This window comes from Hippopotamus amphibius, chromosome 14, assembly GCF_030028045.1.
Source record: "Hippopotamus amphibius kiboko isolate mHipAmp2 chromosome 14, mHipAmp2.hap2, whole genome shotgun sequence".
In the NCBI taxonomy this organism is placed as follows: Eukaryota; Metazoa; Chordata; class Mammalia; order Artiodactyla; family Hippopotamidae; genus Hippopotamus; species Hippopotamus amphibius.
In genome coordinates this window covers 2,334,860-2,354,003 of record NC_080199.1, presented here as the reverse complement: position 1 = coordinate 2,354,003, position 19,144 = coordinate 2,334,860, and the positions used below count along the sequence as shown (strand labels likewise).

The 19,144-nt window shown below is 52.6% G+C and overlaps 1 protein-coding gene across 1 annotated transcript in view; it reads right to left on the bottom strand.

The window, feature by feature from the left end:
• Nucleotides 1-1,166: 1,166 nt before the first annotated feature.
• Nucleotides 1,167-19,144, bottom strand: part of RAB20 (RAB20, member RAS oncogene family) — a 31,998-nt gene continuing 14,020 nt past the window's right edge. The window contains exon 2 of the mRNA XM_057707668.1: nt 1,167-2,144. Coding sequence (XP_057563651.1) covers nt 1,609-2,144 — 536 coding nt within the window. The 3' untranslated portion in view covers nt 1,167-1,608. The remainder of the gene's footprint in view (nt 2,145-19,144) is intronic.

Below are 19,144 nucleotides of genomic sequence, written 5' to 3'. Positions count from 1 at the left end.
TCATAGGATGCTCTTCTCCCTTCGCAGTCTTCAGACAAGTTCCTGGGCCTCCCAGACGTCTCACTAGCAAAGACACACTTTATGGAAAAATAAACACAACTTCCACCCACTAAATGGGAAACTAAGCCACATCAATGAAAAGTAATCAAACAGACCCACTTTCACTTCTGAATGGGCTACTGTTGCAAAATGGAGGCTTAGACCTGGAGACCTGCTTCAGGAACAGGGCATCTCAGGTGAGGCTCCTGGTTGCACACGGGGGCTCTGCTGGTGTTTCCATCACGCAGATTGGGCCCGTTTGCTTACCTGGAGGACGTGCACCGCACAGGAGCAGAGGCCAGCCCGGAGGCGGCAGCATCAGAGACCACGTGTGCTCCGCAAAAATACTGAACACCTCCCCCCGAAAGCTACTTCTCGTGAAACACTGCTCACCGGCCTCCACCCCACGTGGCTTCCTGTCAAGGACTGAATGCTTGCGTCTCCCCAAAACCCACACGTTGAAGTCCTAACCCCCAATGGGATGGTGTCTGGAGCTGGGGGCCTTTGCTTTGGACGAGGCCACGAGGGTGGGGCCCCATGACGGGATTAGTGCCCTTGTAAGGAAAGATCACCAGAGCTCTCTCTCCTCCACCACGTGAGGACACATGGAGATGGTGGCCGTCTATAAGCCAGGAGAGGGTCTGTGCCAGAAATGAGTTGGCTGGCACCTCGATCTAACATCCAGCCCCCAGAACTGAGCAACAAATGTCTGCGGCATTTCCTTACAGCCGCCAAGCTGGCTGAGACACCCCTTGCCCAACAGAGAGCCCCAAGCCTGACCTACTCGTGCTCCATTAAGTTTCCAAGAAATCAAAAACTGTTGTCTCACAGCTTCCATGTCTTGGCATCTCCACCCACCCGCCACCCCCAGAAAAGAGGTTTCAGATTCAGCAACTGCCCGGCAGAGACAGAGCTTTTAGTTCTGCTTCTGTGGTTGGAACTCACGTCTTTGAGACAACTAGGCAGATGGGCCAATCTAAATACCTGGAATTTGTAAGGATTCAACGCAGCTTTTAAAGATAGAGAGGCGGGCCTTAAGCTCACACCCAGCAAGGAGCCCACGAGGGCACAAACAGACCCTAAACCAAGGTTCTTCTCAAAATCCTTTTTAATAATACATGTGGCTCACACAGCTTCAACCAATATAAAGACAGTGATTCCTGATTTTGTATAAATTAACATTTATCGAGAATCATTACAATGTATCAAGACACAAGTACCGAACGGTGGGACCAAAAATAAGTCACAGTGAGGAGAAATGTTTGAAAGTCACACAGATGCTGAGACAGGCAAACACCATCCGTCAGAGGCCAGGTGTTAGGACGGGGTAGTGAGGGGCCACGGTCTCCAGGACGGGCTTTGCAGGAGACTCCTCCATCCGCCCCCACCTCCCCCGGCAGCGATATACGCGGGCGGCGGGCCAGTCATGTGGGCCTTCTCTTGGAAACCGACTGGCATATCCTCCCAGTCTCCTATGCCATGAGCAGTTCTACAAAGTGACCCCGCCCCGCCCCCGATCTGCTCCTCTGGCCATCGCGCACCCTGGGGCCGGGCCTGGGCGCGGGCGCGTCAGGTGCAGCACCCAGGTCTGGTCTGTGTGGGTGGCTTGGAGCTGGCGATGTCCACTGTCTGCGGTGGCCCCTGGGCCCTCTGCCTCAGGATCACAGGCACCACCAGGTCGAACAGGGTTTCAAACAGCAGGTCCACGTTGTGCCCGGTCTTGGCGCTGGTCTCAAAGCACATCTGCTCCGCGGCCGGCATGTCCTTCTCATCCAGCATCTTGTACTTGAGGATCTTTTTGTAAAAGGCCACCGCGTCCTCCAGCTGCACCTGCTTGGGCAGCCTGGGGGCCGTGCAGCCACCGCCGCCAGCTGGCCCGGGGCCACACCCTCCCTCCTGGCTGCCCTCCCCAGGACCCTCCTCGCTCAGGTCCACCTTGTTCCCCACGATGGCGAAGAGGCAGTCGGCGCTGGCCGTGTCCGTCAGGCCCAGGAACCTGTCCTCCAGCTCCAGCAGGCTCTGGGCGTGGTTCACGTCATAGGTGAGGATGACAGCGGCCGCACCCCGGCAGTACATGGAGCCCAGGCCGTGGAACTGCTCCCGCCCTGGGGGGAGAAAGATACAGGTGGTGTCTCCTCTCTGGACACATCCCCTGACCATGCCGCTCGGGAGCCCCAGGAGGGACCATGCAATTGTGACCCCAAAGGTCAGTGTGGCCGGAGCTGGACTGATGGAGACCCTGCTGTGCAGAAAGACCAGGTGACGGCCAGTCCCCGTGGCCCGCAGCTCCTGCGCAACCCCGCCCGCCCGCCGCCGTGAACCCAGGAGACAAGGGAGACCCCCAGGGCTTGCTTTCCTCCTAACGGGCGGTGGTGCTCCCACGTCTGCGTCTTACGTGAGGGTGTTTAAAGGCAACGCTCCCTCCAAAGGTCTCACCTCTGGATGACACGGTCTGTACCACCGCCCGCGTGGCAGCCGTGCTGACGTGGCAGCAAGCACGTCTGCCGTCCCCCTCCCCGAGGGGCACACAGCTCTCCGAGCCCCGGGCCCTGCCCCACCGCCAAGACCGTCCCCCCACCCCACCCCCGGGCCGCCGGCCTCCTGCACCAGGAGCTCAGGAGTGAGTGTGTCAGAACAGAGAACGCACACACGAAGGAAGTGCTCTCTCTTTCAGAGAAAACCACGGAAAGCAGGACAACTCCACTTTCAAGCCAACCTGGCTGCCAACGTGCACACCACACAGCCAAGCAGGTGTGGCTGTCCCCGCCCCTGCAGCCTGGGCCCCCGCCTGCCCAGAGTGGGGGAAGTAACGGTGGATAGAGGAGGCCCTGGGGCCCTCTGCCCTCCTCCCCCCTCTTTCCTCCCATCATGGCTGCAGAGGCCCCAGGTGGAAGACCCAGGGAGATGGAAAGCAAATCCCCTGCAGAAGGTTCCAGAAGGAGGGGGAGGGGAAAAGAAGAGGGGGAGGGGGCGGGAGCAGGTAGGGAGACAGACGGAAGGATGGGAAACCTTGACGTGCTAAACCCCCAAAGAACTGAAGTTTCATCACCCTTGAATATCTTTATTTCTTCGCACCAAACCATCAGAAGCCCCGTACATAAAAGGCCCAGGTCACAGGAAGGGGCTAGGCCAGTGCCCCTCGCACGGGGGTCTCCGGAGGCCACGTGCGACCCCGTCTGTACCGGGTTTTCCCCAAGGGCCGCCTCAGTCTCCCCTCTTCCTCATTCACAGTGGGCAGACGGTTCACGGACTCCACGGAGGGCCGTTCGTAAACGCAACACGGGGCCCCTTCCCGAAGCTGTCCCAGGTGCCGGGACCATTCACGCCCCCTGCCACTGCCACCTGGCATCACACCCTCCACAGGCAGAGGGCCAACCTCCAGGACCCGGGTGTGTAACAGAAGAGCAGACCTGACGGCATACCGGATCCGTTCCTTCAGCTCCGACCCTTGCGCTGTGGCCTGTGCTAAGTCATGCTGGCTCTGCATCTCTTGTGAAAGGATGTTGCCCGTAGCCTGAGATATGCAGGAGAGCCCATCCTCAAGGCTCTGACCCTTAAAGGTATAACTCTTTTCCATTCACGTAGAGAATATAACAATTGTCTTGTTGGAGTTTATAGGAACATGGTACGCTGACCTGTGGACGGCTGCAAGGACCACGGATACAGGCACCAAGAGGTCTGCAACAGCCAGCCATGCCCCCTCCCCTTTCAGCACAAAGGAAGCCTGGACTCTATTAACAGCTGAGAAAGATGGGTCTTGGGACCGCGCGGCCACCATCTTCCCGGGCTGCTGGCTTTCTAAATACAGTGGCTCTTCTTTGCCCGACAACTTGTCTCTCAATCCACTGGCCTGTCATGCAGCAAGCAGCCCGAGGCTGGACTCCGTAACGGGTGGACCTCTCTGGGGGCGTCCCCCGCCCCATGGAGGAGCCCGGGAGAGGCCCCTGGGTTGATGTCCCCAAAGGGCACTTGCCCACACTCACTGGTCCTTGCGGAGCTAATCATCCTTCTAGAACATCCTTGACACCTCCTCCCTAACTGGACTCTGAACTCCCGGAGAACCTGGCCTGGAGTTGGCTTTCGTTCCTCTGTGGGGTGTGTCTGTTGCAGCAGCCGCAACACGGCCTGATCCCGCCCACCCCACCCCTGCTCCCAACAAGTCTCAGCAAGTCTCATGTGGGTGGGAATGTCTCAGGTCAAAGTCCAGCTTCAATACAGTCCAGCACAGGACACAGCAAGCGCTGGATCGAGGCTGGCAGGGAGCCAGCAGCCCCCCAGGCACTCACTCCTCCCTGAGCCTCCACACTCCATCCCATCTCCCCCACGCCCGAAAGCACCCCAGACTCCGCATGCCTGCAGGACTGCATTTGCTGCCTGAAGGACAAGGCGGGTAGGGCAGGCAGGTGGGCAGGTGAAGGGAGGACGGGGCTGGGGTGGGATCGTCTGCCCTCGTCCTGGAGGCGGAAGCGAAGACCCCCCCCCACGTCCATGATGTCAGTGGACTGAAAGCTGCACAGTCCCTACGTGCTCGTACAACGCGACCGTCTGAATAAACACACACCCCGGGTAACACCGACACCTCACCTTGAACATCCTGCACCTGACTCCCTGCCCAGGGTTCCTTCTCCACTGGGCAGAGCACCAAACCCCCAACTCAACCCACCAGCAGCCCCTGGCCAGGCTGTCTCAAGATTCCCCCCCAAACTGTCTCTGATGAAAGGCTATGACTCTGCCTGTAGTTTCTAGTTTGGGCTACAGAGCACCCACCCTCCACTGACTACAGTGGGAACAGAGCCCAGGCGTCCATGACCTTGAACGGGGAAGGGTATAATCTCTATTCTCACCACCCTCTACCTGAAAGTTAGCATTTCCTTCCATAGACATATTGCAACAAACCAGAAATGACCACAGGAAACAACCCCTGTGCTTTGTCGCCGGCAGAAACAACAGAGGCTTCCGATCCACACTGCAGTCGTGCGTGTTTACCATCAGCTCAAAATCTCAGCCGCTACCAGACCTGCCAGGAAAGGAAACCTGGTTTCCTGGTAAAACTTAGTATTTTACGGCACGCATTTAAATACAGTATTCAGAGAAAGAGTCACAGGCAGATGCCACTCAGATAAAAGCAGATCCTTGGCACAAAAGAAACAAAGAACCCACGGTCCAGGGGTCTTTGGAGCACTGATTGAAGGCATGACACCTCCACACATCTATTTATATAAAACATAGTGATCTTTGCCATTAAACCAGTTTTCAGCCAAATGGCCAAGAAATACAGCAGAGTTCCACCCCAATCATTCTCAAATGGCCACACCCTGTCACAGGTGGGGCAGCCCTGCAGAGAAGAACACCAGATGCAAGGGGAGGGCCGCCCAGGCTGCACCTGACGGTTGTCATCTCCCTCACTCAGTGCAGGACCCCAAGCCAGGGACCCGCTTCTCCGGCGAAGCCCCAGGTGTCCCCCAAGTGATGTGACGGGGAGGCGACCTCGACAGGGTGACAGCCCAGCCAGGCCTGGCAGGAGCCGGAGGCACGTCCGCATCCTGTGATCCCTCAGCGATGCTGAAGATGAGAGCCGCCTCCCGGCAGCAAGTTTTCAGCCGCCAGGCCCCCGCCCGACGGGAAGGGCAGCCTGCCCACCCTCGGGTGCTGAGGAATCCAGCACCCGCAGAACCACATTCCATCGCTCTGCACACAGACAGCAGGTCAGCCCTCTGACGAATAATTTAATGATAAGTTTCATGTCAAATTACACTGTGCGCCTACAGGCAGAAACTAAACAGCTTCTCCCGGCCCCTCGTGGACCCCCATGGGAGATGATGACAGAGGCGTCTTCTAAAACCGGCGACAGGAAGCTCTAGTCAACAACAAGCAAAGAAAAACGAAATGCTTCCCCGACATTACCACTGAGCTGGGACTTTTCCTTTCACACACACTAATCTCACAGACAGCGAGCCCGGCAGCAAGAGGTTTTGCCAACAGCTAAAAATGCTGTCATCTCCCTCCCACCCGCCAGATCTCACAGAAGCGTGACAGAGTGGCATGCCAGCACCCCGGGAGCATCGCTTCCACGTCTGCCACACGGTTCTCTGAGGACAAGGCAACTGTTAATGCCAAGGCCTAAAATAGTTTTCCTTTCCAGATAAACCTGCCTTGCCTTTAAAAAACAAAACAAAAAAGTAAATAATAATAACACCAAAAGAGAAAGCACAGTAACTAAAGGAAGCAGGAACTAAAGCATCCCAAATGCCAGCCTGAGAAGAGGCCGACAAGGGCTGCTGGTCAAACCCCACGCTCTGTCATCTACTCGTCAACCAGTGCAAGCAAATCGCATGGCATTACCCCAGCTAAAGAATTCATACGTATGCGGTTTTCATGCTCAAAATTCTCCAAGACTGTTTTGAATCAAATCTAGAGCTTTTAGGCTGCTTTCAAATGAGCGTCGTGCCCATAAAAGACGGCTAGTCCAACAGGGAAGAGAGGTCCTGAAGTTAGTCCTCATTGCGTTTACGTGGGAGCCTGGGATTTCTGGCATCACGGAGGCGGTGAAGGCCACGTGGGGAGGTGGTGACACAAGGCCGTTTGCAGTTGGCTCTGGGCGATTCGAACCCAAGGCTCTCGAGGAAGTTTTCCAGCAGTGTGTGAACATGCGCTGAGCTGGAAGTCGGGCTCCTGCTGCTAGCCTGCTGCAATGTCAGTGCCTGGACCCCTTGGAGCGATGATCTCCTTGTCTACCTGATGGGTTTGAACTGCGATGCTCACAGGTTCCCTTCCACAACCTCGAAGTGGGGATCTCTCTCTCTCTCTCCCCCTCCCCAACTCAGGTCCCTAAGCACCAATGCCACAGCTGAAGCTCTAGGAATCCTGGCACTTTCCTTCACCTCGTGGTCCAGTTCTGGGGATGCCGGGGCACTGGGCAGACCCTGCACCAGCCCCCGGGGCGGGGCATAAGAAAAATCACACGTTGTTTCAAGCTTAACCAGTGCAGCTGAGGGTCGGGCTGCCAGGCTTGGCGTACATGGCCCCTGCCGTACGGCCTGCCATGGAGGTGGAGCCAGGGGTCGGGGAGAGGGGCCCAGCCTCCTTCACCTCCAGGAAGTGGCCTGGGTGCCCGGCTGTGGGCGGTCCGCAGGGCTGCAGGATGGGGGGATGCGGGACAGCCCAAGAGCTCTGGCCTGTCTGTGACACAAACCAAGGAGTGACCGTTTTGCTTAGCTGTATCCACGTTGTTGCATATTGTAGAATCTCCTTTTTCAGGCTGAATAATATTCCACTGTGGGCACAGACCACATTTTCTTATCCATTCATCTGTCAAAGGGCATTTAAGGTGCTTCCATCTGTGGCTACTGTGAGTAAAGCTGCAATGAACTTGGAGGTGCTGACCCGCCAGCCACAGGACAAACACTGCACAGCTCCACTTCCAGGGAGCATCTAAAAGAGTCAAATTCATAGAACTGAAGAGCAGAATGGTGGCTGTCAGGGCCCAGGGGAAGGTCCCTTATCCACCCGCCGGCATAAAGTTTCAGCCAGCACAATGCAAAACTTCTGGAGAGGAGCTGTGCAACACGGTAGCTGAGGTCAGCCACAGCGTAACCTGCACTTAACCATGTAAGAGGGTAGCTCTCCTGTGAAGTGTTCTTACCACAATAAAATAAAATTAACCAACAAACCAGAAGTGATCTGCTAAGCTTGGTGTCGCCAACACAGTCCAGAGGCGGACGCGAATTATCCCGGTGGTTAAGGAGAAACTCGGAATCCGTATCGCCGCCGCCAGCATCCTAGCAGACATGTCTCTGGAGCAACCCCTGATACACAGCAAAACTGGTGAGTCCGGAGCAGCTGGAGAGGGAGGCAGGGTGGGGGGCCCGTGGACGGGGTCCCAGGGGAGGCAGGTCCTCACAGGTTTCATGGAGCCCGAGGTCAGGTTTTCAGAATCACAGATCCAGAAGTGCACTGTCCGTTCCCCCAGAGAGCTAATTCTGTTCTCCACGTGTGCAGTGGGAACCCAGGATACCAACGGGGCAGGGGGTGGTGAGGTTTGCAACAGGGGATGAGAAATAATCTCATCTTCCCTTCCCGGCTCAGGTACAGGGAAAATTGGACTCGTGGCCGGAAGAAAGCTGGGTCGGTGTGGTGACAGATAACAAGTCCTCAGGTTCAGCAGACTCACAAGGTCTCCCCAGTGACCACACTGAGTGGGCCCTCCCCTGCCCACATTTCACAGAGGGAGAAACTGAGGCACGGAAAGCACGGAAAGCACGGAAGTGGCCCGCAGAGGCAGGAGGGTGGGGCCCAGAGCCAGGACATGGCCCCAGGGACGAGGCCACCTGAGGTCTAACCACCTACAGAGAGCCCGGCTCCCAGATGGACGGTCTGCTTCAACCCCCACCGTGTGCCCCGGGGCAAGTCCTTAACTCCCTGGGCCTCCGTTTTCCGTCACCGAAATGCGGACAGGACCCACCCAAGGGTGGCTGTGAACATGGAGTTCATCTACTCCACGGACTGGCACTGTGCCTGGCACACGTGACGCCTCGGCGAGTGCTGGTTAACGGAACCGTGACTCAGGTTCCTCCCACAGCTCGGGGCCGGCTCCACCCTCCCAGGACCGCCCGTCCAGGCCCTCCATCCGCACGTTTACTGCCTCGTGGGGCCCGCTGGTCACCGTTGCTGTCGGCCACCCTCCTATACCTTCCGTGTTTGTGCGAGGCTTGCTTTCAGAGGAGGACCTTCTCCGCGATTCCGGGGGCGCTCGGTCACGTGGCTGCCACCCCCGTGTCACTGGAGCTGAACACCGGCCCAGGGCAGGAGGACACAGGTCAGCGGCCACCATCACCCCAACCGGCCGCTGGACAAGGAAGACCAAATGCGGGCTTGCGCTCTCTTTGAGGCTCCGGTGCTCTCCGGCCAGATGACAACCGGCATTCCACCCCGAGCATCGCATCCTTTCGGCTTCAGTCGTTTTAGGTAACCGCTGGGTGGTACGGCCACCAGAAACCATGTTATAACACTGGCTGCACACTTCAAACACAGCAGGGCGGCTTTTAAGAAATACTAATGCTCAACTGCCCCCCACCCCCCAACCCCAGAGCACAGTCACTGGGATCAGCGGGGCAGGGGTGTGGGTATCCTACCCCTTTAAAAGCCCCCCTGGAGAGTGTGACTTGCCGTCAGACATGAGGACGGCCCACTGCTGAGCGGAAGCGGGAGAGAAGAGGGGCCTTTCAGCGTGGCCATCAGAACCACCCTCATCCGGGCCACTTGAAGACTGAGCGCCGCTAGGAAATGCAGGCGCAGATGCTGAAAGAAAGAGGAACGTTAAAAACGCCCACAGAAATGTCGATGTGGCAGCATGAAGACGAAAACCTCAGACCCACAGAACCAGAGAGGCAGCCCCGAGGAGCTCAGCCAGAAGGAGACGTGACGCCCTTCCCTTCTGGGAGATGCTTAAAACATGAAATAAAATCCTTCTCTAGAGCTTCCAAGCTCCACCCCGGCTTTACAAATGACACTACCCGAAGGATGACGTCAGTTCTGTTGTGTTTGCTGTGGCAGGTTTTGACCACACGTGACAGCCACAGGGAAGATGCGGAACACCCCGTCTGTGAGCACGTGTTGCTACGCTGATAGCGAAGCTGGTGAGAGAACGGCCGTGGAAACAGCTGCCCCCCAGGAACGTTCGCAGAGAATGGATGTTTAAAGCTCTTTTCCTGCAGTCAGAAGACGGGTCCTGGCCCCTTCCCGGGGTGACAGAAGGGCCGGCTGCAGGGGCCAGCGCTGGGCACAGCTGCCGCCACCCGCGCGTGCGAACTGAGGGGGTGACAGGGCGTGGACACGTCATCTGAGAACCCGCCCTCCACGCAGAGGCTCCAGTAAATGAGGTGGCGAGGCCCCCGCCCCCAGGGTGCCGTGTGTGCTGATTAATTTTGTGTGTCAGCGTGGCCAAGCCGTGTGCCCAGCCGTGTGGTCCGACGCGCGTCCAGACGCTGCCAGGAAGGTGGTTTTGATGTAATTAACATCGGCAATCCACTGACTTGGCAAAGCTGACCACCCACCACAATGTGGGTGGACCTCACCCAATCCATTGAAGGGCTTGAGAGCAAACACTGAGACTTCCCAGAGGAAAAAGAATTCTGCCCCCAGACTACAACCTGAGTTATAAAACTGTGCCTGAGTTTCCAACCTTGCTGCCCTACAGATTCTGGACTCAAGATGCAACAGCAGCTCTTCCTGGGGTCTCCCACCTGCCAGCCCCTCCGGCAATTTCAGTCCTGCCAGCCCCACACTCGTGGAGCCAGTTCCTCTCCCCTTCCTCCAGTCTAAACCACTCTCTCTGTCTCTCCGTCTCTCTCTCCATGTCAGTCTGTCTGTCTCTCTTTCTCTATATATATACACACATATACATATATATGTACTATATATATACACACATTATATATATACTATATATATATGCATATAGTATATATAGTATATATATATATATATACAGTGTGTATATATATAGTGTGTGTATATATATATAGTGTGTGTGTATTATAGTGTATATATAGTATATATAGTGTATATATATAGTGTATATATAGTGTGTACATATATAGTGTATATATATAGTGTGTATATATGTAGTGTATATACATAGTGTGTATATATAGTATATATATAGTGTGTATATATAGTGTGTGTGTGTATATATATAGTGTGTGTATATATAGTGTATATATATATAGTGTGTATATATACTGTATATATAGTATATATATAGTGTGTATATATAGTGTGTGTGTGTGTATATATAGTGTGTGTATATAGTGTATATAGGGTGTGTATATATATAGTGTATATACATATAGTGTATATATAGAGTACATATATAGTGTGTGTATATATAGTGTATATATATAGTGTGTATATATACTGTATATATAGTATATATATAGTGTGTATATATAGTGTGTGTGTGTGTATATATAGTGTGTGTATATAGTGTATATAGGGTGTGTATATATATAGTGTATATACATATAGTGTATATATAGAGTACATATATAGTGTGTGTATATATAGTGTATATATATAGTGTGCATATATACTGTATATATAGTATATATATAGTGTGTATATATAGTGCGTGTGTGTGTATATAGTGTGTGTATATATAGTGTGTGTATATAGTGTATCTAGGGTGTGTATATATATAGTGTATATATAGTGTGTGTGTATATATAGTGTATATATATAGTGTGTATATATGTAGTGTATATATATAGTGTGTATATATACTGTATATATAGTATATATATAGTGTGTATATAGTGTGTGTATATATAGTGTGTGTATATAGTGTATATAGGGTGTGTATATATATATAGTGTATATACATATAGTGTATATATAGAGTACATATATAGTGTGTGTATATATAATGTGTATATATACAGTGTGTATACAGTGTATATATAGAGTGTGTGTGTATATATACAGTGTATATAATGGACATACACATACAGATACACATATAGACATATGTCCACATCCTCTCGCTTCTGTGTCTCCGGAGAAGCCTCACTAACACACTTGTTTCTCTGAGAAGTGTCACCCTGGGCACGTGGCTGCTGGGATCAGCCAGACCCCGCAGTGGGTGGGACTGTCTCAGCCGCCGTCTCTCCTCCGTCTCCAGATGTCTCCACGGAGGCCCGGCTCCCTCCATAGACAGAGCCCACCCCACCGCCCCTCCCGGCAGCGGGCCTCCCTCGCTGCCTCACAGCCGGGTCGGCTCCCGACCCCTCCTCGTGCACCCCGGTCAGCCAGAGGGCATGCCTCTGCGCCGAACGGGCTGCTAGGTCCCCGGGAAGGGGGGAGAGGCCTGAAAGGGCTCTTCAGCACGTGCAAGTATCACGTTGACCCAAACGGGGCACTTCCTCATGACGGCTCCCTGTCTGCCCCCCTCCCTAGCCTGGCGGGGGCTCTTCCTAAGTCAGATCAATAAACGGAGACACCTCCCGCCACATCTGTCCCGGGACGTGAACTCACAAACTGCCCAAACCCTCTCCTGCCAGGTTCTCAATGGCTACACAGTAAACACAGGAAGGATGTGATTTCCAAAATAGACACGGAGGGACATGTTTCACTGGGTGCAGGGGGGCGCGGCACGGGGAGGTGGAGAATGGAACGAGGAATTCCACGTCAATTTTTTCTTCAGTTTCAAGCTATTTCCTCCCTCTTTCTCTTTTATTCTTGTTTTTTGTCCTTTAAAAGAAGTAATTTCATTTTTTTTTTAAGGATAGCTTTATTACTTTGCCAGGCAAAGGGGGACACAGCGGGCTCCTGCCTCGAAAAACTATGTGTCCCTAAAAGGGGTAACTGCTAAAGTCTCCTATCTGTCTGCAGTGCGCTGTGTGGTCACCCCAAAAGATACACCCAGGCCGTCATCCCCGGAGCCTGTGAGGGAAGCTTATTTGGAAACAGGGTTGTTGCAGGTGTAATCAGGTTAAGATGAGGTCATTAGGTTGGAACCTGATCCAGTGCGAACAGTGTCCCTTGGAGAAGAGGAGAGACACACAGACACGCAGAGGAGTGATGCTGTGAGGACTGCGCATCTACAGCCAGCAACGCCAGCAGCCACCAGGAGAGAAGCCGCTGAGCTTCCGGACAGAGCGGCCCTGCCCACACTGTGATTTCAGACTTCCAGCCTCCAGGCCTACGGGACGATGCACTTGGGTTGCTCTCAGCCACCCAGCGTGCAGGGCTTTGTTCCCACAGCCCAGGAAACGTACTCCTCGAAGGGATGAATCAGGCTCCAAGCGGATGGCCTCCCCATTCACGGGCACCAAAAGCGTCCACGTGGAGGTGCCAGGCTGCCACGAGAAGCTTCTGCTTCTTCCCCCCCCCACCCCCACCCTGGTCTATAAGCAGAGAAAAGCTAGACACTTATGAACGTCAGTGACCCACCCTGAAGGAGAAGTTGATAAGCATGTCCCGGTCACAGGGAACTCAAACACCCAATCGCAGGGAAGCCCAAGTCATGTGTTCCCCTCCTGAGCCAAAGTCAGCAAATCTGCTCGCTTCCTAAGAACAAGCCATAAGTCACAAAGCTGAGTCACGGGGACAGAAATGTCTCAGATTGCTTCACGGTGTCCAGCTTGACCTGGTGTTGCTGAAAGGAATGACCTCCGACCTCTAAACCGGTTTGCTTGAGAAGAAACCATCTTCCACACCCAGCTCACTGTCTTTCTTGAGGAATTCCAGAAGGCAGGGGTGGTGACCGCTGAGGACGGTGTCAAAGAAAAACCAATGCATTTTCCGGCCAGGGAAGCAGCAGAGTGGCTGCGTCCTGAGGGAGGACGCTGTCACAAATGGGCAGGTAAGCTGCAGGGTGACCCAGGTCCCCTTGAGTGAGCAGTCACCTCGTCATGCCGACAGCACAGAAGCAGGAGCTGTTCTGGCTCTTACAGGGAGTGCACCACACGCAAATAACTTTCCCAATAGCTACACGTCTACAGCGTTCACTGCACGCAAGCCCTCTACACCTGCAGCCATCCCTTCCCTCCCATCCCCCGGGGGGACTGCGGACTCATTTCCACCCCCAGGTCTGAAGGAACTGCTGACAGAGGAGCACGAAGGCCAGGGGCACACAGGCAGTGAACGGCAGAGACGGGCCCTGAACCCTGCCCACAGGTCCAGGGTCCAGGGTCCAGGGTCCAGGTCCTGAGTGCAAAGCTGCACTGTCAGATCGAGTCCCAAGATGGGTTAGTGGGACAAAACTGGGCTCGAAAAAGAATGGCAGTATTTCAAAGCCTGGAAGAAATAGCACTGGGATTGCTTTGGCAATAACTCTGCCATCAGAAACTGAGCAAACCAGCAAAGGCAGGACAAGCCCCCGCAGTGAAAAGCTGCCGCCACGGGGTGTGGACACCCCAAGGGAGTGTTCCCAGACGGTGACCGTAACCCTGAGACGGGGCTGGAGGCCACCCCGCACGTTCCGTCTGCACAGGCTCACAGCTGGGCCTCAGCCACCGGCGGAATCACCCAGGGACCAGGCCCTCCCCACTGCCTGAGCACCAGCCCCGCGACGGTTCCACGTCACCTGCGGGAACCTCACGGAGACCGCAGGCAGGAAAACACTCTGGGCCGACAGCCACCAGGTAGACACGAAAGCCGAGGATCTGAAAAGGAAAGACACGCTACCCCACGATACTACTGGGGTATCTATTCTGCCGGAAGCAAGAACTAAAACCTCAACGGCCGTGAACGATGACACCAGCAAAGGGGACAACTGGACGACATTTTAAAGATAACCTCCTGTTTTAAATGCAAGAATCCAGCTTAGGTGCTCGCACTTTTAGGTCCTTTAGTTTCGCTCTTTGTAGTCTGTGACCATTAAAAGCCGTTCTACACACAGCCGCGCTGCCGGACGCAGGGGAGCAGGACTGCAGCCCACGGGCTCACACCAGCAACCAAACAGTTTCGTGCGACTTAACTACCAGAGCAGCTGGCAACTGTTTACCTACGGTCATCCCGACCCACGCCTGTAACATGAGGCCTTTTTCCTCCCCTTAGGAAAGGAAGCTAAACCCCAAACTAAAGAAATGGCAACATGTGGGGGAGAGGAAGGGTGTTTCAGGAAAATGGATTTGCTTTCACATGTCGACACACACACAATGACGTCGACACACACACAATGACGTCGACACACACACAATGACGTTTACCCAAACCAGCTTACGTGTCTTTCTGTTTGGCGATTTGGAGGCTGGACAAAAATCAAGAATACGTCGTAGGCGGCAGAAACCACCCAAAGAATTACCTGCACATAAACTAATCCCTTGCCTTGACCCACGGGCGGTGCTTTATGAGACCATTTTCAAGGTCATATAATTGTAACTGGAATTTAATTCTCATATTACTTCACTCTTTTCAGACATGGATTTACTAAAAATAATTCAATAACAAGACCAAATAATTCAAATACAGGGAGGTTCTTTAACACTCTAGTACTAAGAAAAAAGGCAAATCCAATGAAAATACACTTACGTAACGGATTTAACTTTAAAAAAACAACAACTCTCAGGATATTAAATCCAATCTCCTTTACCTGTTGTCCTGTGAGAATTAATTTTTAAAATGAGATTATCAAAGAAAAAGTCAATTATTTGCAAAATTCTCTACTTATTAAACCAGGGAGCTAAGATCATTTCAGATTTTTTGAAGCAAGTTTTAACTTGTCTCAGCGATAAGACAGAACTGCAAATACCACGTTAAGAAAGCTCTTTGAAGGGTTTTCTCAACATGTTACATTATCTAGAACGGCTTCTAATCTGCAGTACCCCACTCAGCACATACCCCATTTATTTCTAACAGAATGTTTTTGCCTTCTTTTCCATAATATAAAGTCTTCTGAGAAATACACAGCAGAGAACAAATGTTTTCCTGTTACAATCAACTCCCTTATCCGAGGTTTCACTTTCTAAGGTTTCAGGTCACACTTGGTCAACCAGGGACCAAAAATATTCAGTGGAAAATTTCAGAAAAGAACAATTCGTACGTTTTGACTTGTGTGCTGTTTTTTTACAGGGTATTGTTATAATTGTTCTGTTTTATTATTAGTTATTGTTGTTCATCTCTTGCTGTGCCTAATTTATAAATTAAACTTTATCATACGTGTGTATGTATAGGAAAAAACAGAATACACATAGGGCATGGTACCATCCACAGTTTCAGGCATCCACTGAGGGTCCTGGAACGCATCCCCCAAGGATGGGGGGGGGCACTGTAACTTTACCCGAAGGGCGGTATATTAAACCTTTCCTGAACAATCCTAAGGAAACAAGGATTTTATACATGTTTACAGTATCTAGTTACCTCTTGCTTAGCAGATTGGGTGTGTTCTAATAAAATTCCCTGGAAAGTACATTTTCCATTGACAGACATTGTAAACTCAAAACCCTTTCTGGGGATATCGGGTACCCAGATATAACTGTATTAATTTAACAGTGCAAAAGCCCTTTCTAAGCAATCATATCAAAATATGTTGCCTGAACTTAGTTTACCATATTTAAATATAACGATGTTATGCTGTACATAAAAGTAAAAATTTTAAACAATTCCCTGGAATAGTCGAATTCACAGAGATGGAAAGCAAAAAAGCGGTTACCAGGGGCTGGAGGGCAGGGGGTGGGATTTGTGTTTAATGGGGACCGAACGTCCGTAGGAAGATGAAAACGTTCTGGATGGTGCTGATGGTTGCACAACAATGTGAATATGCTTAAGGCTACTGAGCTGTACACTTAAAAATGAGTAAAACACTAAATTTTATGTGTATTTTACCACCAAAAAAAATCCATATGGTTAAAAACAGATAGGAGATAGATGATAGATAGATAATATTAGATAGACAGATTATCCCAGATAGATAGATGATAGGTAGATAGATAGAAGAAAGATGGTGGACAGATGAGTGATAGGTAGAAAGATGATGGACAGATGATAGAACTGCCTGTAAACACAGCACCAGGAGGCTGCAGTGGCCTGACCCTCCCCTCTGGGGAGCTCACGGCTCACTTGCCCGTGGCCGCAGCAAGCCCAGGCTCAGGACCTGGACCTTGAGGGGCCCAGGCCTCTGGATGAAATGCAGATTCTGACTGGGAAGGTCGGGCGGGGCCGGGACCTCCCGCAAGGAGCAGGGTGACTGTGGCCGTGGAGTGGTCCCGGGGTGGCTCTCCACACCCCAAGATGCGTTGCAGTATTAACATGCCAATCCTGCAGCCCAGCCCTGCGTGTGTGCCACGTCACCCTCTGCTGCCTTCCCCCGGTCCTTGGGGCGCGGGCACCGCCGCAGACGGGGTGGCTGTTCAGCCGGGGGCCGGGGGCCACACAGGAACTACCCGGAGGTCATCAGATCGGAAATTAATTAGGTTCGGAATGTGCTTCTGCAATTGCTACAGAAAAGGTGCCCGGCTGGGTAAACAGTAGGTCAACAGGCTTTGAAAAGTGGGAACAAAGTGTCCTCGCACAGCCTGGGACAGCTTCAAACAAGCCACACACACACACCGTGACGTGCGGCCACGCCGCTCGCGGCTTCCCCTGAAGCAAGAGCCTCGGAGAAGAGCTCCAGTCACGACAGAAGCTCAGAAAGCGTTAAAAACGTCCTCCGTGCACACTGACTCATCCTTTCTCAGGACCCGCGGCCAGTTAGAAAGGAAGAACCACCCTCCCGCTCCCTGGCTCCCCGGGCCTGCGTCCTCCCCAGCTTCCTTGCATCAGCTGAGCCCCGTTCCTCCAACAGAGTCAAGCTGGGGCTCCCTTCAGGTCGGCACAGAGCCAACCCTGGCTGGGGCGTCACTTCAAGAGCCAGGCAGTGTGTCAAGCTAGACATGTGCACACCGACATGTACAGCACACACGTGTGAACACACATGCACACATGCAGGTGTACACACACACACAGTGCATATGTATACCTACATGCACACACATGCACACATGCACAACACATACTACACAGGTGCCCATGTATATCCACATGCACACACATGTACAAAACACATGCATGTGCACGTGTACTTCACATGTGTGCATACCCGCATGCACACACATGCACATGTGCACACCACACCTAATGCCCCTCACCCTCCCCACCAGGAGTGGCACAACCGCAGATCCTGCAGCAGAGGCCCAGGGCACCCACACGGCAGCTCAACGACCCCCAGAAAGTAGGCAGCTTGCAACCCCGACAGCGGCTTGGATACCTGGGTAGGAAATGCCAGACAGTGAGCGTGTTAACGGCGGTGGGGGGCCTCCAAACTCTGTTAGGGCAAGAATGAGATCTGGTCAAGCATTTTTTAAGCAATTCCACCCTGACACATGTCAAAAGGCAATTTTCAAGGAAGGGTAAAATCATGACTTTCCAACAGATACAAAGAATAAACACACATTCGAGACGTTCGTTCTCCTGTTTACTGAGGGGCCCAGACCCACGTCACAAGTGGCTAAAGACGTCAAACGAGCGCAGGTGTCCCCAGGGCGCAGATGTCCACGGGCGCAGGTGTCCACGGGCGCAGGCACGGGCACGCTGGGCACGTGTAGGGAAACAGGAACATGCAGAGAACAGTGCAGGGATGACCAGTCTCGTGCAAACGGAGGCAAACTGCTTTTTCCACAAGGAAAAGCGATGGCCACACACACTCAAATCTCATCAGGTCCCCAGTAATGCCCTCCTGTCACCCACACCTGTCTTCATAGCACTGACCACGCAGGCTGGTGGTCTGATGCACACCTCTCGACCGACTTAACCCCAGGACAAAAGGCCGTCTGCCGTGTTCACTGCCCTTCCCCCAGCTGTCCCATCTGCAGGAAATGCTCCAAAACAGTGTGGACAGAACGGATGAATGGACAGGTCCAAACTGTGCTCGCTCCATGCACATCAGACCTGAAGCCAGAAGGGACCCTGAGACCACTTTGCTGTGAAAGTGACTGAGGTGCCAGGCAGGTCTCCTTGGAGCTGTCCGAGCACAGCTGAGGGTCAACCAGGGAGGAAGGTGAAATCCCTACCCCCAGAAAGAGGTGCAAAGCAAGGTAAGGAAAGGACACTGTGAGGGACTGTAACATACGTCCTTCAGTACTAAGGAAAACCCCTTTTATAGCTAACATTCTTCAGCTTTATGAAACTAATGATTACAGTACGTTGACTTCGGAAAAAATGTTACCCTTTCACTTCCGAGTTTCACGTTCCTATTTGACAATCGGACTCCGTGGAAACACAGTGGATCATTGAATCTTCAGCTGGAAAGTGGAACTAAGCAAACTGCAAAATACGTGAAAATTCAACGTCCAACCCAAATCACACTGTCAATAAATCTAATAGTCTTCGTAACTCACAGAAGATCCACGGGACAGGCCCAGGCAGAGCCCTGCTGTTTAGTCCTCACCCCCTTCATAAAGGTTGAGCACACCTGTTAGGTGCCATAAAAAACAAAGACAACCCCTGTTACTGAGAGTCTAGGGGCCATGGGACGCCCGTTCACATCTACCATTTTGTCTAAGCCTCATAATTTTTTAAATTTATTTATTTATTTATTTATTGGCTGTGTTGGGTCTTCTTTGCTGTGCAC